General features: G+C 39.4%; 2 protein-coding genes and 1 long non-coding RNA gene across 5 annotated transcripts in view; 1 reads left to right on the top strand and 2 right to left on the bottom strand.

The window, feature by feature from the left end:
* The window catches only part of RSL1D1 (ribosomal L1 domain containing 1), a 5,389-nt gene extending 4,734 nt beyond the window's left edge, over positions 1-655 (bottom strand). The window contains exons 1-2 of one of the 2 annotated variants that reach the window (XM_064672864.1): positions 571-655; positions 314-453 (exon numbers count right to left, since the gene is read on the bottom strand). In XM_064672864.1, coding sequence (XP_064528934.1) covers positions 314-453; positions 571-606 — 176 coding nt within the window. In that variant the 5' untranslated portion in view covers positions 607-655. Of the gene's footprint in view, positions 1-313; positions 454-528 lie in introns of both variants that reach the window. The other variant, XM_064672863.1, reaches the window with a different exon arrangement.
* Positions 1-7,178, top strand: part of LOC135423053 (uncharacterized) — a 12,504-nt gene extending 5,326 nt beyond the window's left edge. The window contains exon 3 of the long non-coding RNA XR_010434693.1: positions 60-7,178. This is a non-coding gene — a long non-coding RNA (uncharacterized LOC135423053). The remainder of the gene's footprint in view (positions 1-59) is intronic.
* GSPT1 (G1 to S phase transition 1) lies at positions 5,817-26,888 on the bottom strand. 2 transcript variants are annotated; one of them, XM_064672860.1, is made up of 15 exons: positions 26,452-26,888; positions 17,175-17,225; positions 16,744-16,785; positions 15,766-15,993; positions 15,107-15,140; positions 13,628-13,705; positions 12,718-12,898; positions 12,193-12,347; positions 11,123-11,263; positions 10,286-10,379; positions 9,865-9,945; positions 9,314-9,487; positions 8,798-8,887; positions 8,310-8,478; positions 5,817-7,595 (listed from the first exon to the last, which is right to left on the bottom strand). In XM_064672860.1, exons 1-15 carry the CDS (start codon positions 26,750-26,752, stop codon positions 7,543-7,545), a joined length of 1,872 nt encoding a protein of 623 aa, XP_064528930.1. In that variant the 5' UTR covers positions 26,753-26,888; the 3' UTR covers positions 5,817-7,542. The 2 variants fall into 2 exon arrangements, with proteins under 2 accessions (XP_064528930.1, XP_064528931.1); XM_064672861.1 differs by having other exon boundaries at positions 17,178-17,225.

Raw genomic sequence — 26,888 nt, 5'->3', positions numbered from 1 at the left:
TAGATTCTGTTAACTACTAAACATCCTTAGTGGAATCTCAGTGGATTTATCTTCTCAAGCTTCAGGATTGAAAGGCACGTACCTTGTGACTGGCAACCCAAAGAATCAGTATTCTCTGTGCCTAAGGATGGCAGCCCAGCTTCCAGTTACACCAAAAGTGGGACTAAAGCAGTTTTCACTGAAGGCACGGGAGCCGCCAGGAGGGGGCCGTGGCAGCCAAATCCCTCACGCTCAGCATTAGCAAAGTGCTCTTTCCCAAGCCAAAGGACACGAGCAAGCCCTGTACCCATACAGCCGCTGGTGAGTTTCTTACATTCTGATGAGTTTTGTCTCCCGCGGGACCTTCCAGACCGTCACTAGGAGGTGAACGCTCTCGTTCTCGTTGAGGAGCAGAGCGTCTCCCTTGGCCTTGCTCCTGGCGAAAGCCAGGAGAGCCTCCACCGCCTTCTTCACCTGCAACGGCACCAGCCGTGGTTAAACCCCAGCCCGGCCCCGCTCCAGGTGCTCCCCCCCGGCTCCCCGCGGTACCTGGGCGCTCTCCAGGTGCTCCCCCCCGGCTCCCCGCGGTACCTGGGCGCTCTCCAGCCGCTCTCTCCGTCCCGCCATGGTCCCGCCGGTGCCACGTGCGGCCGCGGCGCCTGCGCGGGCTCCTCTTTCCGGGTCACGGCGGGGCCCGGCCGGGAAGGGGCGGTGCGGGGGGGCGGGTCCCGCGGCTCCTGCTGGTCCGGGTCCGGGGGTGTTCTCCGGGAGCAGCGTTCCCGTCCTCGGAGGCAGCTTTATCCCAGAAAGGTGACGGGCTAATCGAGTTTGGAGCAGAGCTCCGGAGGCCGTCAGTGCGTCCCGCTCCGGCAGCAGCGCCAGCCGGAGGTCAGGCGGGGATGCTCAGGGCTGTGTCCAGCCCGGGCTTCCCAGCTCCAGGGATGGAGGCTGTGCCAATGCCCGAGTGTCCCAGTGCTCCATTTGTTACTGGCCTTCGGGTAGAGGACAAGCCATTATCTCTATCCTCAGATTTTTATTGTCCAAAGAATTGTTACCCATGTCTTTAGATTCCTTCTTTGAAGCCTATCCCTGATTTTATCTCCTGTATTACTGTCCTTTTGCACTGGAGTGCTGTTGTAAGTTCCCTGTTTTCCTGAGTATCAGGAGGAACCGTTTTTATGATTGGAGAAGGATGTCCTTAAAGAACTGCTGCCAGCTCCCCTGAGCAACTTTCAGAGCTGCCTCCCATGGGATCTTGCCTGCTGGTTCTCTGAATAAACTCATGTATGTCTCATGGAGTCCAGGGCCTGCCTTCTGCTCCTCATCTTCCTCACACTCTGTGTCTTGAACTCTGCTATTTCCAGGTCACTGCCATTGAGGCAGCCACTGATTATCACATGCTAAACCATTTCTTCCTCATGTGTGACTAATAAAGGCACAACTGCTGCGTCTGCTGTTCAGTTTGGGAATGCACTGACTGACTACATGGAAGTAGCTTAATTTTAGGATGGTTATCCCATTGAGTTCCATGCTGGATAAATACATTGTTCTGAGATAAAATCTGGCCTGGAATTATTTTGCCCTCATTCCCACAGTGCTGTGTGTGCCTTGGCAGCTTTGCCTTGTCTGCATTCATCACACAGGTAAGCTGCTACCTGGGTAACACAGCTGTGCATCACCAGGGTTTAAATATGCATGTAATTAGGAGTCTGAGTCATTCACTCATCTCTAGATCTTTTCTTGCCCTTTGCCTTTCTATTTATGGTTTTATTCTTTCTCATCAGATGTCTTCCAACAAAATTTGTTGCTCCATCGGTGTGCAAAGAGTGAGTACAAAGAGAAAGAAACTAAAATACCCTCGTCTCATGACAAACTGTTTCACGTAGTGGTTTATATTTTCATTCTACTGTTAGTGTTTTTTAGAGCAACAGTGGAATAGTTGATGGCTTCAAGACATATCCAGACTTCTGAAAGAACTATATGGACATAAACTGATTTTAAAGAGTGGGGAAAAAAAAATCCTCTTGTGATATTTGAACAAAATAAACCAAACTGGCTAAGAAAAAGAAAAGCTATCCTTTGCTGCCATGTTGTTTGAAGTATTGATTAAAGAAATTACTGAAGGTGAGGAACAGGCAGGGTAGCCAAAGAGGGCAGACTCATTAAAATCTTTTCAGTACTGGTAGAATTTAGGCATGTGGTGTTGTATATTCTGATAACTGTATTAGCCATACTTCCTCTTTGCATATTTTAGAGCAGCCCTATTTTAATAAAACATCAACATACTAGTGTGACATGTTAAAACAAAATAGAAAAAGTCAGATGACTGGAACATCTCTCTGAAAATAAGCCAGCCTAGTCTTGCAAGATACGATTGAACAGCATGTTTGAAGCCCAACTGTACTGGGTCAGTATAGCATTAATAGGATAAAACTAAAGGGACTATTATTAGTAACTCAAATTCAAATTTTTCACGTCAGTCTCATCCAAGTTCATTTTTCTGAACAATTTTAGGTCTGACATGACTGAATTTTACTAGATGTGATTTAACTGCTTTAGTATAATCATTTTCTCTGGAAGGGTACTTGACATAGCTAACAGACCTGTCTTGGAAAAATTAAATTAATCTCTGGATAAGAAATATTTCAGCTTAATACAGCATGCAATGAATATAAACTATAAGAGAGCGCACTTTTAATTTAGCAAGTTCATCAGTTTACAGTTACTCCTACAAGGAAATTAGGTTTGATGCTCTGATCAGTGTTATTGCTGTACATTATCCTGCTGTAGCTCTCAATTTAACTTTTTGGACTATGGAAGTATGTATATTTCTTTAAGCCATTTGTGCCACTTACTTAAATGCTAAGATTTAAAATAATTGCAAGCCAGTCTACCTCATTACTTATATGTTTCTCTACATGCCTGATTTTATACTTTCTCACAGCAAAAGGGAAGTACAAGTAGCAATTGTTTCTGCTGTAAACAGATCTTTGAGGTTTAATATTATTCCAGTTCCAGGCTTATGTTCCTCCAGAATTTTTGATGGCAGATGTCAAAATCCCAGGTCTCTGTTAAGTGTACCTCTTGCAACAAAACTACCACAAAGACTATGCAGAGAGTAAAACAGGAGTAAGGAGTCCTTCATATGAGAGCCCAGAAGAGAATCTCCCCCCTTCATCCAGAGTTCAAGCACGGGTTTTCTTTGGGTGGTGTTCCTTTGCAGTCCCAGGATCACCTCCAGCTGTAACCTGGCTGTCAGACACAGGGGTGCTTGTGGTGTGTTTCAGAACAGAGGCTCCTGTCACTGTGACATGAGCTGCAAAGCTTTCCTCTTACAATGCTTTGCCTATCACCACTTCTAGAGGCTTAACAGGTGACAGGGACATTGCCTCAAATACCTTTTTGCCATCCAACACTTCATCTATTAACTCTCTTATTATTACTTTTGTTCAGAAGGACGTGGATTTTTCAGGGGTATGTAACTGAGGTGAGATGTAGAAAAATCCAATTTATGTTGGAAGTTGATACTTCTTAGGAAGGAAAGCCAATGAAAGGATATGTTTTATCAAAAGGTATATATACACAGACAACAGGTTTTGGGTTTGTTAGCATAAATTTCCACTTTATATTAAGACTAGAATCCTTTCTAGTATTTCTTCAGAGGAAAAGTAGTATCTTGTCAGGTTTATAGTGCTTTAAAATAAACACAAGGAAAGAAACAAGTTCACAATATAAAATCTTCAGTAGTAACTCCAGTTTTGTTGGTATATTTTTCTGTAGCAAATCCTCTGTAGGGTATACAAAAACAGCAGAATAAGTGAGAGCCTTTAAGTACCAGTTCAGGAAGAAAACAGTCTTGTCTGGAGTACATTTCATCTGCTTTATCAACATAATTTAAACAGTCTGAGTTAAGAACCAAAAAGCCAGAGTAATACAGAATCAAATACTTGGGACATTGAAACAATATTTTTTTCCTTAGGTAATATTCATTAATAAACACTTATAAAAACACATTTCTCATAATGAACATGATTTTTAATATATGGAGTGGTGCCATAAGTAGTCTAAAACAGAGGTTGTTCACTGAGCACTTTTCCCTGGGCTTTTTATGCCACTAAAAAAGATCTGCAGAGGGGCATTAAAGTCATGAGCAGCAAATATCCCCATGGATAAACCTTAAAGCAGTCGTTTTTCTTACAACACTACTATTACACCATAGTCAAGAGCTTGCTCTTCAGGAACACAATTTACTACCAGAGGAAGTGTCTCAGGAATCCAGTGTCACCATGTTTGTGGATCAGTTCCTGATTGTCTGCAAGAGATGCCCAAGGAGGCTGGAATGGTTTCAAGAAGACAGCTGATGGCAATGTCACCCATTCCTCCAGTTAGTGTGTTTTACTTCTGGTCACTTGCAGAAACAAGTCATTATTTTCCTCTTGCCAAATAATTAGTACTGCTGCACATTCAGATTTTTTTGCTTTACATTTAATTTTTGTTACATATACCAAGGTTTTCAGTTCAAGGACTTACAAAGTCTTAATTTAGAGAATTATAATTTGTGTTTTTATAAGTTACATCGTGGCTAAACACTTAAGCCATATCTACACTACAAACTTTGGCCAACCAGCAGAGAGAAACAGGTGTGATCCTCATCACTACCACACTGCAAATGCTGTTTTTCTGGGGAAAATAACCCCCCAAATCCCTCCTTTCTGCAGAAACACGCTCACAGTTTTGCTGGTATGAGTTACAGCCATGCCAGAACCCAGGAGTACTCTGCCAGTGTTAGATGCAAGCACAGGTACCCTGGCAGTGCTCCTGGTGCTCCTGTAGCTTCAATCCAACTTCTCTTTCCTTCCCCCCCCCTTCCTTTCAACTGTTGTGGTTGCACAGCTCCTTTAGTTTTATCTTCAAAGCAGCATACCACATTTTCAAACAAGAAAGTATTCAAAATGGTCATTTAAAAAAGTTTATTACATCAGTGAATCAGCAAATAGTATTTATTTCCAACAAAGCCACATTATCTTTTTTTTTCTTCTTTCATCTAGATTTAGCTTTACTTAATAGTAGTAAAAATGGGACTATAAAATGTAGAATGGAGATGAAATGAAAAAGTTGAGATGTGATCTGAGGACTATTCAAACACAATGTTCTTTCAGCTCTTCTACCCAAAATGCAGCCAATTTGTGCAGATTTATGCCTTACATTTTCATATCAGTGTATTTGCTATAGAATGCAAATATTTTACACCCAAATAAAAACTTCCTACAGGATAGCAATATCTTTAATTGCATAATGTGGATTCTGTTAACAGACAAGGTGACATTAACTGGATTTATGGAAATGTAATCAAATGCACTAGATGGGATGAGTAATGGAAATACTCAGACTCTCTATCTACTGATATTCCAACCCACCAGATGACTATTCAGTTTAATAATAAATACTCAGTCCAGCCTCATAATAATGAGGTTTTAGAATCCCCCATTAAGTTTGTTCAAAAGTGGAAAAATTCTGCTGGAGCATCATGTAGCCTTCAGATGCATTTCAATGCCTTAAAAAAAAAAAAAAGATTTAAAAGATCTAACAATTTAGGAATCTAACTCTTATCTAATAATGGTCTTTGCAAATTTCAAATCCATGAGCTTGCTTCAAGAAAGCAGTTAGATATCTGGAAATCTTAAGTCAGTCCAGAATATGAACAAGACTAATTTTCCTTGGCTTTTAATTTCTTCATTAGTTTAAGATCCAAGGAACTGTGGGTTTTGTTCACTTGGTAGGAAAAAAAAAAGTTGCTTTTAAACCCTGCTTTACAAAAAAAAATAAAAGCCCAGAGATTTGCAGACATAATAAAATTTATTTAAATTCCATGCATTACGGTAGCTACAAGTGTAGTCATATGAAACGGAAGGACAATAACTTCTTCTGTCCATACAATGTAGCTGTAAGTGAAATGAATGGGAGTTCCACAGTTACAAAGAAACAAACAAAACCAAAAAAAAAGACCAAAAAAAAAACCAAAAAAAAAAAAAAAGACCAAAAAAAGGTAAATCTCTTTCAATTTTGAGTTATCTGTGAATTCAGACACAGTCACTAGACTGTAAACTTTTGGGGGAGAAGATGGGCTCACCACAATTGTACAACTGAAAATGTTTAGTTTAAGACAGTCTGAAGAAGCTCTGAAGATACCTTTTAATAATTACTACTAATACTCTGGGAAATGAAAAAAATCCCTTAGCCTTCATCCTAATTGTTAGAATCAGGACAGCAATTGCAGACAGTCCACTTCCAAAGTGCAGCTAAATAGGGTTTTATTATGCAGCTCCTTCAAGTTGTACTGAGTAAGCTTTACTTTGAACCAGTTTTGCTTTAATTCTTCAAGAAAAACTTCACTGGTCCTCATCAGCTTACATTGCTTTTGATATGCAAAAATTTACAGACTGTGCTTGATTCTGACCCTCCCATATTTCGGTATGTGCAAATTCTTAGGGATTTAAATAGTCTGTCTCCCTCTCAGTTCAGACTGATCTTTAAAACAGCAAGGATTATCCAGCCCTCTAAATTAAAGACAGGGTGAACTGAGTAATTTATATAACTGGCACTTTTTAATTGGCCCAGTTCTCCCACAAAATGCAGCTCTTATAAATACTAATAGGCACTATTGCCACAGATTCTCTTATTTTTGCAACTTTCACTGATTTACTGGTTGTTAGCATTTTCTGCAGTTAAGAATTTAACAATGCTGAATTTTATAAAGACACAATACGTACTTCTAGCCTTCAAAATTGACTTACTGTGTCTAGTAATGATGTTAAGTCAACCTAAATTTGCTGAAGTTATTAACAAATGTAAAGCTAATGAAGGTGCCACATTTGCATGAATGTTTTTTTTTAATTTTCAGAATGCATTTGACAAAGGGAAGGGGCAAACCTAATTGTTTTAATACAAACTTGGTTGAGTGCCCAATTGCCTCATTTAAAACTGTGTGTGTGGGGAGGCTGAGGAGTTTAGAAAAGTCCAAGTAACCAAATATCTGGGTTACTGGAGAGTTAAAAAGCTAAATGCAACTGCGTTACATCTGGATAAAAAACATTATTCAAAAGCAATTCGAATACCGAAAAAGATTTCAAATTGAATAGTTTATTAACATGGTAGTCATCTTTGTAACATGTGCACACACACTCGCACACTCTGAATGATCTGCCTGGAAAAAAGAGGTCTTAATATATATGCTGGGGGAAATTAAACATTAAAAATCCTTTAGATTTTCATAATTATAGGCAATTATGTCCACATCACTTACAAAGCTATTGCCGAATCTTTCCAAGGAAGCAGAATTTGGGAGAAAAAAAAAATTTCTTTTTTTGGGAAAATTCAACAGTGGCATAGCAGAGCTCTCAATATGAGAAAGCTGACATAATGTGGACCTTTGCTGTGAAATTTGTCTTTGCAAAATATGGGGAGAAGTTTATCAATGGGCAGAAAATAAGAAGGCGGTGTGAAGTAGGCTTTTGCTGAGTCGATTTTCCTCACAGTTTTGTGCGGGGTCATTGAGAAAAATGCTTAGTCCTTCTCTGGAACCAGTTTCAGAACTTTTCCAATTGCAATGGTCTTACCTAAACCAAGGAGACAAACAGCAGAGTTACATTTATTGTGAAAAGGATGTAGAAGTCTCCAAGAACGTGAAAGCTTTCCCCAAAATACAGGCTCTTAAGAGTACTAGAAACCATAGAGAAGAAATTGTTTTATTGTAGCATGAAAGCATCTGTGTATTTTAAAAGCTCGAGAAAATCTTCAAGATAGTAAACCTGCTATTGTCACAGTCAAGAACATGATGTGGATTGTGGAAAGCCTGCTCTGCACTCATCTAAGGAGAAGGCAAGGCAGAATCACTACCAGCTCTGTAAAGATAATTTATTTTGAATGCATCCCACAAATATGTGAGTTTTATCAGGGTGTGCACGAGTTAAAGACCAACACACACAACCCCTCTGATATTTTCTAACTTTCAACAGTGAAACTATGGTATTCATATTGTAGGTGGACTTTGCAGGACACATTAAGAAAGCATTGCTGGTAATCTTTCAAATCCAATCTTTTGTTTCACAGTGCACATTTCTGTACATTATTCATCTAAAAGAAAGCTTCCTGTTACCAGCAAGAACTCTGCACAATGACAACAATTTGCTTAGATTTACTTTTCCATTGTTACCCAGAGAGTGATTTCCACTAGATACCAGCATTTTAATACCTCACTGCCATGCATGATGCCCTATTTCAAGCAGCTGTATTTTTGCAGCAGTCAGGAGCTGCAGAGGAAAGAGCCTTACCCTCATCCCTTAAGGTAAAGCGACCCATCTGAGGGAAATCTTTGAATGTCTCAAGGCAGATCGTTCCTGCTGTCCTTAAACGGGCAATGCAAACTTGATCTTGTTTCACAAAACGGGGCCGTGTCTTACTTTTTTCTCCTGTTTTTTTGTCTACCAAGCAGATTAAGGCCTGCACAAGAAGAAAAATTCATAGCTGTGATTGCTAAAAGAAGGGTTATTTTTCTTTACAAACACTTACTTACAAATATATATGCATAAAACCTTCCAAGATTTACTGCATAAGAGTCAGTCATGACTTGCCACACTCTTCAGAAAGCTTATGCTGACAGTTACAGCCATTTTTGTTTGTGTTAGGAGACTGACCAAGAATTCCACTCAAAACTGAGCTTTGTTGCATTAGTTGCTCTACAGATGTATGTCCTGACAGAACAACTCATCCCAACAACTGGACTGTCTACAGTCACATCACAACTTCAAATGACACTTACTGTTATCTCAACTTCTTCAATACAGGTGTGGATGTGCAGCACAGCATTATAACCTGGGCAGATAATGGATTTGTGCTCAATTATCACTATCTGCAAAACAATTCAAAATAAGTGCGTTTTTCCTAATTTCAATTATAAAAGAACAGAGAATAATCAAATGCAGAACTATATTAGAAGGTATAGTTGAAAAATATACACACAAAGTTTTGTCAAAGAACCAAAATTTATAAGTTACTAACTTGTTTATAATATGAAAGTAAAAAATTGAAGAACTGGCCTGATGAGATCTTGCTTTCACCATTATAAGCATCCAAAACTTCACCAAAAACTTAATTTCAAAATAAATGATATGATGCCAGTGTTAAGTATATATGTTATTGCTCATTTAGAGATATGGTAGTGAATAAGAAATCTGAACTGAAACTTCAAACTTCTAAAGTTTAGAATTGGTGAAACACAAAAAATATCATCATGTTTTTTACCCCTTTTACAGCAATTAAATGCTGGTTATTGTACCTGGGCATCAAACGTGCGTCCAGAATGACAAAGGTTGTTGAGATCACAGAGAATAAATCCTGGAAGGATCTCTTCCTCTTCAATTCCCTTCAGTCTGATTTTTAGATTTTCACCTGGGGCTACTGAATCGGTTTCTACATCATCAGAAAGGATTCCAAGAACTTCCACATTGTGCTTAAAGAAAGCAAAAATGTAGTTTGGTACTGTGAATATTTTAGTCTGGTACAAAATCATTTTAATATAACAGAATTTCAATAAAGAATTCCACTCAGTTTAAATTCACTATATTCAATTTTGCAAGCTTCAGAACATTTAAAATATGATTTCAAGTCTGATGACTTGTAGTCCAGCAACTGAGTTTCGAAGGCAAGACAACCCAAGTTCTGAATGCTTAGGGACCATACACACACCCTGCCCCCAGAAACTTCATCCATGGAAAACCTGAGAGCTTAGTGATATCCAACAGAGCAACACAACATTTTCTGAGTAATGAGTATCTTTAAGAATCAAGCTCTTTTTTTAGGGTAGTAAATATCTAAACCTTCCCATACCTTGTTTGGCATCATCACAAGCTGTTGTCCTTTGCAAATAGAGCCCGACTCCAGCTTCCCAAGGACCACAGTGCCCATATCCTTCACAAAAAGAAATCATTACATAAAAATTGGAAATATTTTCCTAAAGAGTTTGCTCTATTTATGATTTAACTCTAAGTTTGATTACTTAGCCCTGTAAAGTTATCTAGCACTGGTATACTTAATATTTTGGAAACTGTTCTCATGAAAGATTACAGATTTTAAGAGTTTCACATAATACCAAAATTATTTACTTCCCCTTCCCACCTCTATTTTACAGTTGGAAATGTAACATTCGCAAAGAAAAAAAGATACCCTCTAAAAGTACAGTAAATAGTCCATTTACTGCTCTCTGATAACAGCCTGTTTATACTTTCCATCCTATTATTTTAATTTGTACCTTGTATTTATCCACAATTGGCAGCCTGATTGGTCCATCAACTGAACGGTTGAAGTTTGGCAAATTATCCAGGTATGGAATAAATGGTAATCCACTAAAAGAGCAGAAGGCATTTGTTTCAATTTTGTGAGCACCCTTCCATTTAAAACATTACTCAGAATGGATAAATGCAGTCCAACACAAGGAATGGTTTTCACTCTCTCATCATTAAGAACAGTGACTTCTAAGACAGTTAAATCTATTTTAACATCCCATCAGTAGTGTCCACTTTACCCCAGCTAACATATATAATAATATATTACCCAAGAAGTGCATGTTTTTAAGTTACATTACAAGCATATTTTACACAAATTAACTATTCCTTTGAGAATCACAATAGATGTGATTTGGAACTATATTTTGGAACTACAAAGCTAGGTCCAAATGTGATTTCCATTAATACTTTTTAAAGTATAATTAACAATACTGAAAAATATGATATCCACAGAGAGACATGGCTTGGCACTAATTATAACACAGCTCCAAGCAAACTTTTCACATCACACAATTACTCATTCCAGCAACATGTCAACTGCAGCATCACTGGCAATTCCAAGTGCTTGTATGGCACTAAACTCACATAGCCACAGAAACACTGCTAATGTTTTACTGATAATCCTCTGCAGGCAGCAAATGCTTTTTGTTGGCACATTGTGTTCTTGTTGCCCTGATTTATTTCCTGAAGCACTTTAGAACACAACTACAACACTTCACTCTATACTACCTCCCACTTCACTGTAGCATTTACTTTGATTGAAATACAGCAAATATTCAGGTGGCTCAATTTAAGATACATACATATACCAAGGACAGAATTCTGACTGTTCTTTAAGGTTTGCTCCAGTCAGTCCTGAGCAGGGCATGAAATGAATATCCTTTTTGGGATTGAAGCCAACTTTCTTCAAAAATGGCACCAGTTTCTCTTTACATTCCTCATATCTATTAAAATGACAAGCAGATCAAGATAAGTTTCACTTATTCCAGCATAAAATAATACTGTACTTTAAAAAACCAACAAACCCCCCGGACATATCATTTTCATCAGTTAAGTTACTACGTGAGCAGCAAGCAAACCTAATAAAGCTTAGTGGCCTATTTGCATCTTCTCTCCAGCCTTCCAGCTGCTCCATAAAGCACCATCAGTTTTCTCCATCTACTTCAATGATGGGGCTGGATAAGCAGCACCACATGGTGGAACTGCTTGGAGCAGGATATCCAGGCCAACACAGCAGGACAGAGCAAGCAGCTGCTGAGGTGGTGCTGGAGCCTTTCACTGTAGTGCTGCCTCAGTCTCCTCCAGAAGTTCTGAAGGTTTTGGGCTGTTTATTTCTGGTACACTTCTTCCTCGTGGTTTTGGCTGAATTCAATGTCAGAAGGTTGGGGCAGGACTAAGAGAGCACAAGTGGCCATGCCTGAGTCTCTCAGGGAAGCAGGCTCATGCTCTAAGGTTGCACAGGCCCCCATGGCTTTCCTCAAAAACCTTCACAAGTCTTGGCAGCACACACAGAAAATTCTGACAACTCTGCCAAACTCCACTACTGAAAACCGAGTCAATTCCTGTTTTTAAATTCAGTATAAAGTTTCCAAGTCAACAATTAAACTATGTTAGAATGCATGGATTTGTTAGATAGGTCTGCAAGGATCCAAGCAGATGAAAATGAATGTTTTGAAGTAATGCAGAAGTTCAAGCTTAGTTGAGAGGCACCGTCCTAGGCACTATGCTGCTGGTTTTCTGCCATTTTTATAACCTGTCTTTAGTCCACCAGTTTACCATTGTTTCAGCAAAAATGGGATAAAAAATTACTTTACCTAGGAATTCTTTTCAGTGTCTTTCAATGAAAAATAATTTTTTTTAATATTAAACTCACCTTTCATTACTCCAGTTTACAGTTGGATCATCCATTTTATTAATAAGAACTATTAAATGTTTTACACCTGCTGTTTTTGCTAACATGGCATGTTCTCTTGTTTGTCCACCTTTCTCAAATCCAGTTTCAAACTCTCCTTTTCTTGCAGAAATAACCTAATTAAAAACATATATTTTAATAAAAATTCTACAATTCTCTCAACAGGACAATCAACAATGAATAATACTGCCTTATTCAAAAATAACTTTGAGTAAGTCAAAACTAGTAAAAGCTTTCAAAATGCACTGGTATATCCTTAATGTTACCCATTAATTTTTGCACTGACATAAAGAAATCACATGACACCTGTGGACAATTTTAGGAATCTATTAAGTTACTCCAAAACCCACTCAACTTGGTAAACTTAACATTTAAAGATTCTGCTGTAACTAACCAAAAGAATAAACAAGCAAACAAAAAAAAATAAAAATAAAAAGTTTAATTCCACAGTATACCCAAAATAAAAGTATTCTGATTTGTCCTTACCAGCACAGCAAGATCAGCTTGAGAAGCTCCACCAATCATATTTGGAACAAAGCTCTTATGTCCAGGAGCATCTAAAATAGTGAAGTGTTTCTTCTCCGTTTCAAAATAGGCACGACCCACTTCTACTGTTTTACCTTTGTCTCGTTCTTCTTGGTTTGTGTCTAAGGCCCACGAGAGGTACCTAAAAAAATCCCAACCCAAATGCTCTATTTTTGTATTCATTTTTATTAATTTATATATGATTTGTTATCATAAAATGTCTTTTTTTCTGCTCAATTATTCTAACCATGTCAGCATTACCAAACTTAAGCATTTCCAAGACCAACAGTGACTTTCATTGACTGTTTTATTCCCTCTATCTTTGATACTTTGATCATATCAGCTGCTGTTCCCTCCTAATTATTTTATCCCATTGGCCACTGACAAGTTAGATTTCAGTCAGAATGGCCAGCTCCCAATAGGGGGATGATGGCTGCTTGGTAAAAAGAACATGAGACACCCTTTCTATTCCTCTCTCTCACACATAATAGTGTTAGTTCAGGTCAATGCCCATCCCTTGAGTGCTCCATCACTGCTCTATCCCTAAGGAAGTCTTTAGCTGCTCCTTTTCCAGAGCCCTTTGAACTCAACAGCCAAAACCAGAAAGCTTTCAAAAGGGAAATCAATTTTCCAGGAGTTGTTTGAAGGAGAAATCTGACTGCTAAATGTGCTGTATATGCAGACACTGCCCCCCAAAACCCAACCAACCAAAACACGACAACAAAACCCAAACCAGAGGCCAACAAAAAATCCACCCCTGCCAAGAGCCTGAAGGAAGGCAGCCCTACAGGGACAGAGCTCAAATCAGTTCCCCATTTCATTGCAGTGAAAAAAAGAGCAAAGGGTGCTGTTATCTTCAGCAAGTTCATACCATGTTTCTCTGTTTTTTTCTTTAGCTTCTCTTTCATATTTTTCAAGTGTTCTTTTGTCAACCATTCCCGTCAAATACCTAGGAAGAGGGGGGGGAAAAAATGCAGAAATTGTGCAGAAACATATTTCCAAGTAGTTAAGTCCTTATACAATCCTTACAGATTATTTTGAAAAAATGGGATAGCCTGATGCTATCAGCAGTGGAATTTTTTTTGCCATTATCTGATATGTAAAAGTACACCAGCACCACTTTAGCAGAAGTATGAGGAATGTCTTTTAAGCTTAACTGTAAAATGTTCCACAGAGGCAAGTTTTCAAAAGGAATTACATCTGTTAATTTTGATATATTGAATTAGTCTCAAAAACACTTAAGTAAAAATTGCTAAAGAAGGATTTTTTCACATCCCCATCCCATTTCTGAACTGTAAAGGAAAGTAACTTTGGTTTCATTCTTTTTACATAGAAAAGGAAACTGGTTTTTCAAGAGAGAGCTTTCAGTGATAAAAAGAAGCAAGTACTGTAGTTTTATTATATTATAACATTAATTTTCTTCTCAGCTATTTCTACTTGATCTTTTAATAAGATTAATCTTCTTAATTTATAAGGACAATTAAACATAATAGTAAATAATGGGTTAATGACAAAGTTGATACAAGCACACAATTTTTCCCCGTTACATCAAAGGGATATTGTGCAAAACTGAAAGACCACAGAAAGCTTTAGGAACACAACACATCAGTAGGAGTGTTAAGAACAGGCATTTCCTTGTACAAGGAGAATACTCAGACACATCAGATAATAAAATGCCTATTTGCTCTAGTATGAACCACAAGGTTAAATGCAGCATGACAATTCCAACATTCCAATTTGGTCGAAACAAAACAAGATGAAAATGCCAAGACAAAGACCTCCCACTTTTGCTGAGAATATTATTGTAAAATCATAGAAATACTGAGTGTCAGCAAATAGCATTTATTTCTTCATGTACTGATTTCCATGTTTAAAAACTGTAAAATCTAGCTGCATGTATTTACTTTTATCTCACACTGCAGATATTGGCACATTTTGAAATCAAATTATGTCTGACAATATTTGCACCGGGGAATAAAGATATTACATTTTTTTTAGTCTTCTCAAAAAGGACAAAATTTAACAAAAGGTATAAAGCAGTTTCACATAGCATATTAAAATAATGAAGAAAAATAGCCACGTTCTATTGAAGTGATTCATGTTTTAAAAATTAATAATGTATGATTTTGCATAGCTGTTTCCATTAAGTGAAAATCCTACAGCAATAAAAGTGATCTGCTGGAATTAAGAAGTTCCAAAGACAATAAGTAACTTAATTGACCGGGATAGTAACTTTATACAAGTATTCATCTATGCTGATTAAAGCCACAAAGAAAATATCACTCATTTTAATTGATGGTTTTTAATTCACAAGAAAGAACAGGAAATCTAAAAATTTAAGTTTCCTTACATTATTTGTCCTCCAATAGTTGACTTGCCAGCGTCTAAAAAAAAAATAAAATAAAGTCATGCACAATTTAAAAGAAAATCCTAGAAAAAGAAAACCATTATGAACAAAGTAATCTGATTTAATTCCAAATGATACTTCTGTACTTTTGACACCACCTAAGTTTTTCTGAAGCTTGTTGAAACTATTAAATGAGGATATTTTGCTATAAATGCTCCTTTTAACTATGAATTACATTAATCTATTGTTTGTAACTCTGCAATTTTTAGTATTTAGAATAATAGTGTTTGAATCTAACAGTAAGAATTCCTACCCTTTTAATTTAAGTAGAAAAGAAGCACTGCTTTCTGATTTTGTTTTTTAGATCATAAACACATAATCACTTCAGCACTCAATAGGAGCAGGTACTTGAGAAATCATGGACACAGGCACAGCTGTGTCCCAGAGAACACACTCTGCTCTTGGCACTCTACCCCTGAAAGACCTTCTTTACTTTTTTTCATTTTTCCAGAGCAGCTTCATTAGAATGAATGCTCCCATTGCCCTCAAGACATGGTGAACCCACACATCCCTGCAAAGAACAGCATTAATTTCTAATCCTCTGAGTTCTGGATAACACACAACACAAAGATCCAATTCCTTCACACTCACTTCCAACTCACCTACGTGTCCAATGAATACTACGTTTACGTGCTCTTTTTTAGGAGCACCTGGAGGTGCTACAACAGATTTGGGTTTTGGTATTTCCTCCTCCTCTTCCATCATTTCCTGAGCGCTTTCTTCCGAAGGCCCCGCGTCCCCTGTGGGGCCACTGCCAAGCTCTGCTTCACTTGTTTCTTCTTTGTGGTCCCACGACTCTTCTGGGGACATTTCTGTCTCTCCATTTTCCACTGATAAAAAAAAAATCAACCAGCCAGATATATTCAAATTGATAAAGAAATTAAAAGCAATTTCTACGGGGGAAAGCCCCTACCCAAAAGATGTAACTGAAAGGTTTCAACTGCCCATCTGTAAACATCTTCCTAAATAAAAGGGGACAACTGCTGCTCCTTCTGAAATTATTAGTACCAGGAGCTTTCAAAACAGCTTGTGTGCTGACATAAGACATCTATGATTCATAGGGATTAAGAAACTTCTGAGTTAACCAGGCAATAATTTTACAAAGCAAAAGCAAATCTGAAGCTCCACTCAGCCCATCACACTGGTCTGAACCCACAGACTCACACGATCATGTGTTTAGAAAGCCAAGGACAGGGACTGTGGTTGAAGTTTGCTCATAAGCCATATTAAAACAATGAGAAAGATACAATTTCCATGTTCTGATCACTCATATTGCTGATCACTTCAAAGTTTTTTGTTAATCACCATTCTACACACATGAATGGGTCTATTTTGTAATATGAAATTATTTTTTTAATACAGCACTAATACTTTTACAGTGTCCAAGTAATCTGATTGCACCTGTCAGCACATACAAGTGCTTGATTATCTCTTTCCTCATCCAAGTATAAAGACACAACACAAAATAGTAAGGACCAAAAATGTAAAGGCTCTTCTATTTTGTTTGCAGAGATTCAGCAAAAGGACTATATAGTACATTATAGTACTACCATAGTGAAAAGGAACAATTCTCATCTTACCAACAGATTCTGAAATTTCCATGTTAACAGCAGCATTTGGACCTGGAGTGAAAAAAAAGGGAAAAAAAGGCATCATTAAAGACACACATTTACCATGATAGTATCAAGAAGAGGGAAAGATGGAATGATTAAATTAAAAAGAGGATAGTTTGGATGTTTTGGCATTTGCCAAAATTATTCAATATACAGATTCAATTTCAAAAATTCTGCTTCATGCAAGTTTTATGATCTTCCGTAAACCACCTTATGCACCTTGTTCAACTGCCTATAAAACTGTAAATAACTGCAGATATCCACATTGCCTTACAACAGTAGTATGAGGATAAAGATAATGAAGATTGGAAAAGGTTCACAGAGATTTTAAAGAGGAGATTCTTTGTAATAATTTAAAAAAAATGTTTAATGGAGGTCCATCGGAACACAAAAACAACTACCTTCACAAGGGGCTGTCTGCTCCTCTGGAGAAGTCTCTACAGATGCACCTGGAGAGAAAAAAGTTTAATTTTTAAAATACAGTGATGAAACTAATTTCCAAACTTTGGCACGAAAGACCATCTCCCAACTTTATTGCATGAAGTGTATTGAAAGAACAAACACCTCTCTCCCGCCAAGCACAAATACTGCTGAAGAACACTGCCTACAACTTGTGAAAGTAATACACCAGCTCTAAAACCAGGCCATTTATTGCCCTACACAGAAATATACACTTAAAGCCCACCTTTTTGGGCATGCTGGCTATTTCAAGTTTTAGTGTCTAACTGGAGTTTAAAAAGTCAAAACAGTTTCATTGTATCCAAAGAAACAATATGCCTGTGGTGTCAAAAGTGTTTGGAAAGGCTCTGCCAGCTCCAGCTCACAGGCACATCTACACTGCTACTGCCTCACTTCCATAGAAACGCTGAGGAGAAAATTGAACCAAGCTCTGAGGAATAAATTCTTATGATCCTCTAGAGTTATTGGGGTCAAGAAACGATAAACTCGTTCAGATGCTTTCTAAGTTCACCAGTCCTCTTAAACACCATAATATGGTCACATTACTTGGTGGGCAATCTCACCAGGCACGTGCTTATCAAAGCCACAAGTATGGTTTTTCAGATAAATCACTCAACCATGCTAAAATGCACTCATGCACTAAACTATATGCTGAGGTATAACTAATTATTAAACCTACCAGGAGTGATACGTTCCTATTAGCAATTACACCACTTCGTGTTTCAGGACATTATTCCACATGATCAAGAGGCCTCCTATAATCATCCCTAAAACCTTAACCTATTTAGATTTCTCTTGGTATAAATTCAACTTCATAATTCTTTGAAACAAATTCATTATCTTTTTTTCAGCCACATACCAAACACAAAGCTCTGTTCAGCTGTACTCCAGCTCTCCTTCAATTCAATTATCAACAGAGATCTTAGAGCATCACTTGCTCTATATGCATGATGGGCCCTAAAGATGAAACAAATCCCCTCAAAAGAACAAAACCACACAGAGAAGGACTTCATTCTAAGCCTCTTTGCTTTCGCACTGTTTGCGTATTTGCTGCAGACTCCTCTAAATTGGAGCAGCGCTGGGAGAGCTGGCAGAGGGCCAGAGGACAAAGCAGGCAGGGGGAATGTGGGTCACAGCACAACATCCAGTGGCCAGCAGCAAACTGTGGAGGGGCACAGAGGAGCTCAGGAGGGAACTGTTCCCTACACTCCTGTGCTGGATCAAATATGAGCTACATGCCCAAAAACATAGGAACAAAATCTCAAGAGAATTGTTTAATATAGTAAATAAGAGCAGAACACAAAGGCAAACTCAATAATTCAAGGAAAACCACTTCACCTTCAAGTTTCAGCTCTGAAACACCTTGGGAATCTTTGGATCACATAAAAAGGGGATGACAATTCTGAATCCAGGTGAGATAGGCTTACTATCCAGGGCTCAATAGGGCTCAATACTGAAACAGGACATGAGAAGAAGTCCAAACTCCACCCTGTGCCTGTGGCAAAATGTTTGGACAAATTTGGTGAACTGAAATAACCTTGCTTGTTTTGCCCATGAGATAAAGAGAAGAAAATACCCTTGTATTGTAAGAAAATACCTTTAAAGGTGAAGGAAACTGAGAAAGGTTCTAAGTAGTCTCTCTAACTAACCCTGATCCCTCCAAAACACTGAAGTAGATATGCAAAGTTTTCCATTTTGTGTTTTCTGCAAGGCAGTAACTAACATCATTTATGCTTAACATAGTTTTTACTATTATCTTAAAAACATCACACCCAGCAAATTAACCACAAACTAGAAAAAAAATCTGTAACACACTTCAAGTTCAGCTTGAACAGTTTAGATTCTCACCTGTGAAAATCATTCAGATAGGAATCTTGTCATATGAGAGGGATTCAAAATATACTTTGTAGGAAATCTTAAAGTCAGCAAATGTCTGAAGTGATGCCTCAAGTTACTGGATTACACATTATAGGCACATTAGATTTTACACAGTATCCTCCACACCCCATCTCTCCTCAAGCCCTAAGTCAAGAACTGCCATTGCAACTTATTCACAGTATTACATGGAGTGAGTGGTTTATCTTTAGTCCTGCTGAACATCAGAGCCTCAGGACGTTTTTTGGAATATCTTTGTTGTCAATGACAAAGGCAAAAATGGTACACATACTGCATTTACCTACTGGTACCACCAATGACACTATATAATTCAGTCTTGTCTGAAAATAAGGTAATTGTTTGGGGGCATTTTAAGTATAAAATTCACTGGAGGAGTGTGCACACTTCCAATAGAGTCCAAATTTGCTCAATTTTAAAAAAAAGTGATTGATCTCTTTAACATAGAGATCATGTCCTAAAGATATACTGCAAGAACCCACTCTGCCTACTTCATTCACACAGCCTTCTACTTCAGCTGCTGAGTTTGCTGCATACCACACCAAGTTTTGTACTTACATGCATTTCTGCTGTACAATAACCAAAGCTGCACAGGTAGAACAAATCAGAAATTATCACCCAACCTCTGAAAGTATTGTTTTAAGATAAGAGTAAAATCCAGGAACTTTGCAGCATTAACAGATTAGAATGCTTGTACACAAACAATAGAAAATTGCTTTTTAATTACATTTATATTAGAATGTAATAAGTTTTTCATATATCAGATATATACAGCTGGTAAACTAAGAATCAATATTAGAAGAACTGCAATCAAACTGCAGTATTAAAGTCAAACTCAGGTGCTAAGCAGTAATGACAACTTCCACCTTTCCCCAAAGTGCAGTGTTTACCAGATGCACAGGAAAAGCTGCTCAAGGTCTGCACACAAGGCAGCACTGCTGAGTGGTTACCTGGTAACTCCTCAGCAGCAGGTACCTGAGCCACAATACAAATGCCTTCACAGAAGTGAGGCATGAATTTGTTGCAGTGCAGGGCACTGCCAGCTCCCAGCCTGCTCTGCTGCTGCAGTGATAAGAACCTGGACAGGACTGGAACCTCACAACTGGCGTGGACTGGGGGCTTAATGAAACTGTTGGTGCCACGGAGCTTGGAGATTAAAACAAAAGGGGAAAAAGAAAAAAACAAATTCAGTTTGAAAGAAGCATCTCATCTACAAAAGGTCTGTACAGTGAATTTGTTATGGCCCCTCTAATACAGGCATCAAATTCCTTCACAGGAATTCCTGGAAGGGTGAAGAAACACATGACACCCGCCTTAGGATTCCCATCACCTTTTTGTATGTGTGATTTGGATACCTGAGTTCAGCACATATTTACACAACAGTCACACAGTCTCAACAGTTTTCATGAATTACATAATGGATGCTTGCCCCCCCCCTTTTTTTTTGTTAAATGAAAGCATAAATGGAATTACAGCAGAGTAAAAAAATTAAAGTCTGCGTCAAACATACACAGCATGAGAAGCAGAATAAAACAACCCCAAGAGATTCTTAGTTAACAAAAATGCACAGAAAATTACTTTAAGCACAAATAAGTGCTACAGCTGAGCAAAGTATTTTATATTCATTATTTCAAAATATACAGAAAGAAAAGGTTTTCAAGAGTTCACTGTAAGGCAGCTGTTTAAAAGTTAAATCCCAAATTATTTTCTTCTCATCTCTGTCCTGATGCCCCAGCTTCACCAGTGGACACCGAGATGTATGCCCAGTTTTTAAAATACACCAATGTAAGAGCAGCTTTAACAGTTTAACATGACTGTAAAATTCACCAAAAAAATTAGCACTTGCTTCATATTCATAGGATTACGTTAGGACCCACCTTTTTCCTTCCCGAGTGAGGACACACCTTAATTTTATCTTATCTAAACCCGACATGCTCCTTAACAACTAAGTCTAAGAAAGCTTATGGGGATTTTCAGAGAATATAATGAAAACCCCTTTTGCTTAAAGGCCGAGTATTTGTGCTCAGTTGATAACTTGATTTTTGAGAGAGATAATCAAGAAATCAAACACAGTATTTGAACAGTTCAGAACTCCACTCTCTAACAAAGATCTCTCATAACCCAATATTTTTTAGTATAACCCATAATTTTAGTATGGCATCACCTGTCCTAAACTAACTTTCGTACCGAATTCCAGCCACTGTCATTTTCCTACAGACCTCTTCAAAACACAGTCATAAATTTCATGGATTAAATTATGATTGCTTTATTCCTCCATAATAATAATTAAAAACCCCACAAAATCAACCCCCCCATCTTTCTATCTTAGTTCATACAATCAGCTGCTTTTCTTGTTTGCGTGTCTCTCATCACAAAACAGGACAAACCCCCCCAAATTCCTAAAATGGAATTGTAAAATCAGACTATAAATAGAATCTAAGAACTATCCCAATTTATTTTTGTGTTCATTTTGATAGAGCAATCAAGTTTTAAGAGATAACATCATGCTTTCAAGCACATGAACTGAGTAGCTGGAGCCAGGGTGCCAAACACGTGGTCAGCAGCCTCCTGTCCACAGCCTGTTCCCAGTGGCCTGTCTTTTATGGGAGTCATGCAAGGCCACAAGTGCAATGAATTATTCTAACAGGAGCAACACAATCCTGGCTGCCTTCCTGGGGACACTTCAGATGTAGACAAAGGACATCTGTGCAATACATTGGCACCCTGACTGCATCACACAGGTGTATTATATCTGATCACCTGGCAAGTCAGTGCCAAGACATCCAGCCTTTCTCTGTTCTAGAAGTGGCTGTGCAGCTCATCTGTCAGGACAGGCTGATACAGAAGAACTGCACTAGACAGTCAAGTGACAACTGCAATCAAGACTTTCAGATAAGAACAATTTCTCCCATATACTGGCATTCACAATACAACACTGATTTGCTGCCATGTAAGCAGTGCAAGCTCCCAGCTCTGAAGTATTAACAGCAGCACTACCAACACCCCACTCGTGAGGAAATCAGCACATGGCTGTTCAAAGGCTGACATGAGCAAACCCTGTCACCCTTTAACACAACAGCTTCTCAAATAGCAGTTTCAGACAAGACTTTCTCAGCAAGTTCATGCACAAAGTGAAATCTCTCAAGGACTGAATTGTTGAAGATTCTGAAAACATAGTCTACAGAGAACAGTGTAAAACAAGAAGACCAGCTTTGGGGAACCCGGGGATACAGGTAACTCATCATCCTACTCTGGAAACTACAGGCACCAGAACTCAAACAGAAAATACTGAAACTCTTCCCCCAGTGTCTGACTGGCAACACATGGGGAATATATGGATGTCCCAGCTAGCTACAAGGTCAGAAAAAACGAGGGCAGGGAAAACCAGAAAGATAAATGCTATATCCATTTATTTACAGCATTTGAAGGCTCAAGGTGTCCAGCTGCTGGATTGTAACTAAAAGTGGCTACTGCAGGTGAGTGAGGATATTTAGGGAGTGAAGCAAACTGAAGGGCACTGGATCTTTAGCCAGATGTTTGCTTGGCTCAGGACTGTAGGTGCAAGTTGTTTAAACTGTAGTCATTAATAAAGATGTTCAGGAAGTGACTTGAAGAGGTCAAGAGAGCTACTAAATGAAGCAGTAGCACTAATACCACTAAAAGGATAAATGGTGGCTTTCCTTACACCGGCTGTTATGAGTCACACGCTTCTTGTTCTTGTTACTTTTGTACTAATGACAGCTTTTTTTCTTACTACAACCACTGCATACTTCAAATCATTGAAGAATTCAGATTGGAAGGGATCCCAGGAAGTTATCTAGTTTAGTCTCCTGCTCCAAGCAAAATTAACACTTTGAGTGAATACTTAAAAAATAATTCTAACAAGAAAAACTAACCTAAAATATAGTAAAGACCATACAAGGAAACTGTGATCAATTTTACCAAGAATTCTGTGAATATTCAAGAACCATGACAAAAATTGAACCTCAAGAATGCAGGTTTACACTGCATTTTCAGAAATGTTTTGCTTCTTGCATACCCAAGATCAAAAAAAAAAAAAGTTAGATTACAGAAGTCTTATTGATCAAGGGGTTTGTGTTCACTGTACCCTCCGAACCATGCCTTGATACAGACATGAATAAAAAAGCCACCCAAATATAATTACATCTTACATACAACTACAAAATTAGTAAAACACAGCACAAAAATAAGCCAGAGATGCTAAAGAAGAGTGAAGTTGCAAGGGCCAGTTGTGACTAAGAATGTTTAAAAGCCTTAACACAACCACACCTGGCCTTAATTGAGTTGCTGGTCCAGCAGCTGCTACCTACAGAAAGTTCCCCTGTTCACAACATCCTTCCAGTCCCATGTCCAGTGACTGTGTCACAGCCACACCTCGTGCAGACAGAAAACAGAGAAGTCTCCATTTCACATTTCCACAGAATCCAACAGAGAGAGATTTGACACAAATGAGTTTGACTTGGACACAACTGATAAAAGCAAGTCCTCACAGCTACAACATTTGGAACATATTGGCTTTAATATGCTGCTTAGGTTCAAAAATGTAAATAACATGCTTTTTACATATAATCAAATGGTAATTTAATTCCATACTAATTCCCAAACTATCTGCAAGCAAAAATTATATTGATGGTAAAGCCAGCTCTTCTCCCTAATATACAATTTCCAATCAAAAGAAAGGATGCATAAACCAGAAGTTTTAAGGTAAAGTACTCAGAATGCAGGTCTCAGGAGTTTCCCAATTTTAGAAAGTTAACATCTTGTTCCCTAAATGGCTTCCAAGAATGTTATTTCTGTGCTCTAAACATAAGGGACAGGAATTTTATTCAAATTACTAGAAACATGAAGTTGGTGTGCATAAAAGGAAAAAACACCATTACACACCACAGCCACACAATGGAATCAGTGCTGTGGAATTTTTTTATATGCCATGGCACTACCACACATTTATCCTGACCCACAATGCCCTTTGAGTTACTGAGGAATTATGACTTGAATGAAACCTCACCAAGAGAAAGTTCCAAGAAGAAAAGCATTATTAGAGTTTAAGCCACTGAAGTTAAACTGACACCCAGTTTTTTAGATTTTTTCCTAACAATCAAGATTAATTTAGATTCTTCCCAGTACAAACCACGTACTGAAGAGTGAGTGTCACAGAACACCTATGGGGAAAAAAGCAAACTGGGTTGCTCAAAAGTAACCTATTCAGCACCATTGTCTAATCACATGTTGTTCTGACTTATTTCCAGAGCAAGCTCCACCTCGTTCTTCCAGCCAGGAAAGTAGTTGTCACCTTATACAAACATCTGCAAGGAGAAGACTGTCAATTACTTTCTGTACCCAAGTACATCAGACACGAAAAAGTACACAACAAGTACAGTCTTCCAGGTAAGAAAGAAAGTTAGTTTTTTATAACTGCACATTTTTGTCTGCCTAAATTTAGGAATATCAAAGTTAGTTTTAGAGAAACTCAAAGTCCTAAACCTTAAAGAAGGTATAGCATCAAGGTGAATTCAAACCAGGTAGATCATGGCACTATGTAGGAAATGTACTCAGCAACTAAGATGCAAAGAAAAGCCTTCCTGATCACTCCAGATGGCCAGGCAGCTTTCAGTAAAGTCATCTCTAGCTTCTGGAAAGACAAAGCTCATCACAGGCCTCAGAAGTAGCATGAGTGGAACAAAGGACAGTGTGATGAAATAAATCTAATGAGCAGGTGAGGAAATGCAGTTTAAATCCTACAAAACCCCCTACCTATAGGAAGCCTCAGAAGGGACCTTACAAAAGTAGCCAGGAGACAAAACCCCACAAAGTTATACTAAAAACATTCAAAACACCAAGAAAGTTTTCAATCACACTACTGATTACATAGTAAAAAAAATACTTGGATTCAGGTTGTAATATCTGGAAAACACTGGGATGGATTCTGCAGATTAGTCAAAGGTGCATCATGTGTCCATCACAACCTCAAGGTACCCAGTCTGCCCTTACACCTGTGAACTTAAACATGTATATTTATTCTAAATGGAATCCAAGGGTCTGCCCATGGCTTCTTGGAAGTATATTTTAATGCACTTATATTTTGCCTGCATAGTACATGAGCTAAAATTTGTGATAAAAATCAGGAGTGCTGAGCAGCACTAGCAAACACATAATCTAACATTTGCTTTACCATCAGAAACAGGTTATAATGTCCTGCTATGAAAATTTTAAACCTTCATATATGAAAGTTATAGTTTTTAGTTGTTAACACCTGATAACTTTAGATACTAGGGAGAGCAAGACTAATTAATGTATTAAAGCAGAACACAATAAATAATAAGCCACAGCCAACAGGAAATAGTGCAAATATAATGTAACAAGTAGTCTCTTTAGTGAAATTAAATTACTAGATAAATATCTAGAACACTAGCTTGATTCATATTATACCAACAGAAATAATTGAAAAAAATTAGAGAAAAAATAGGAAGGCTTTAAACTCCTTAGCTGCAGGAGTGACATTAAAATGCTACCACAAAGTTAACCAGCATGTCTGATATTTGGAAGGACCTTCAGTTTGGAGCTGGAAATGAAAAAGTAGCTCTCCTTTCATTTCCCGTATGCAAAGTAAATCTAGTATAAACATTGGTTGCGTACACAAAGATCCTTTGAAATTAAAAGCAGGGTAAATTTCAAGTTATTCCATTCACTGAAGCCAGCTGGACATAACTCCCTTCCCTGCTAATCCTTTATCAGCATTAGGTTGGAAAAAAATAACTACTTGATATAATCCTCAAAAAGACATTTAAGACACATGCGAGCCACTGGTGGCCGAGGCAGTGCTGTTCTCCCCAGCAACACCAAATTTATGACCACCAAAACCTCCGACAACTCCTGTCGTGCTTTGGGCAGGTTTCTTCTCGTCATGGGTGACCCTTTGCGAGCAAAGGTACCAGAGAAACACACAGGGGACCCGCACGCAGCCAGAGCACCCCAATCAGCACCCCCATTCCTGGGCACGACCCCCGCGCCCGGCCCGGCCCCGCAGAGCCCCCGCCACCTGCAGACCCCGCCGGGCCCCCCCGAGCTCGGGGCTCCCTCACCCGCTGCCCCCAGCGCTGCTCCCCGGCTCCTCACGGCCCGGCCCAGCCCCTCAGCGCGGAGCCCCCCGGCCGTGCCCCTCCCGCTGCCGAGACCCTCCTGCGCTGGGGCCCCGCTGCCGCCCCCCGGTGCCCCCGGTCCCCCCCGGCCCGGCCCGGCGCGGCCCTTCCCCGGCCCCGCGGGCCCGGCGCGCTCCCAACATGGCCCCGGCCCCGCGGGTACCGTGTGGCGGCGGCGGCGGGAGGCCGGGCGGGGGCGAGGGCGGCGGCAGGCCGGGCGCGGGGCCGCCCCGCAGGAAGGACGGCACGAACTCGGCGGCGTGGACGTTGGGCACGAAGGGCTTGGCGTTGACGTTCAGCTGCCGGCTGAAGGCCGCCCCGAGCAGCTCCTGCTGCGCCTCGGCCTCCGCGGCCGGCGGGGCGCAGCCCGGGCCGGCGCCGCTGCCCGTCTCGATGTCCGCCTGGTCCCAGCAGTCGGGGGCCGAGTCACTGCTGCTGCCGCTGCCGCTGCCGTTCGCCTCCATTTTGTGGCGGCCCCACAAGGCTCCGCGCCCCGAAGCGTCTCCCGGGTGAGGGGGGAGCCGGCGGCGGCACCGACTCAGCACTCGCTCCGCCGATTCCGCGTGTGCTCCGCCGCCCCGACGCGAGCGCAGCGTGGCC

This window comes from Pseudopipra pipra, chromosome 16, assembly GCF_036250125.1.
Source record: "Pseudopipra pipra isolate bDixPip1 chromosome 16, bDixPip1.hap1, whole genome shotgun sequence".
Classification (NCBI taxonomy): domain Eukaryota; kingdom Metazoa; phylum Chordata; class Aves; order Passeriformes; family Pipridae; genus Pseudopipra; species Pseudopipra pipra.
This window is presented reverse-complemented; position numbering and strand designations above follow the sequence as displayed.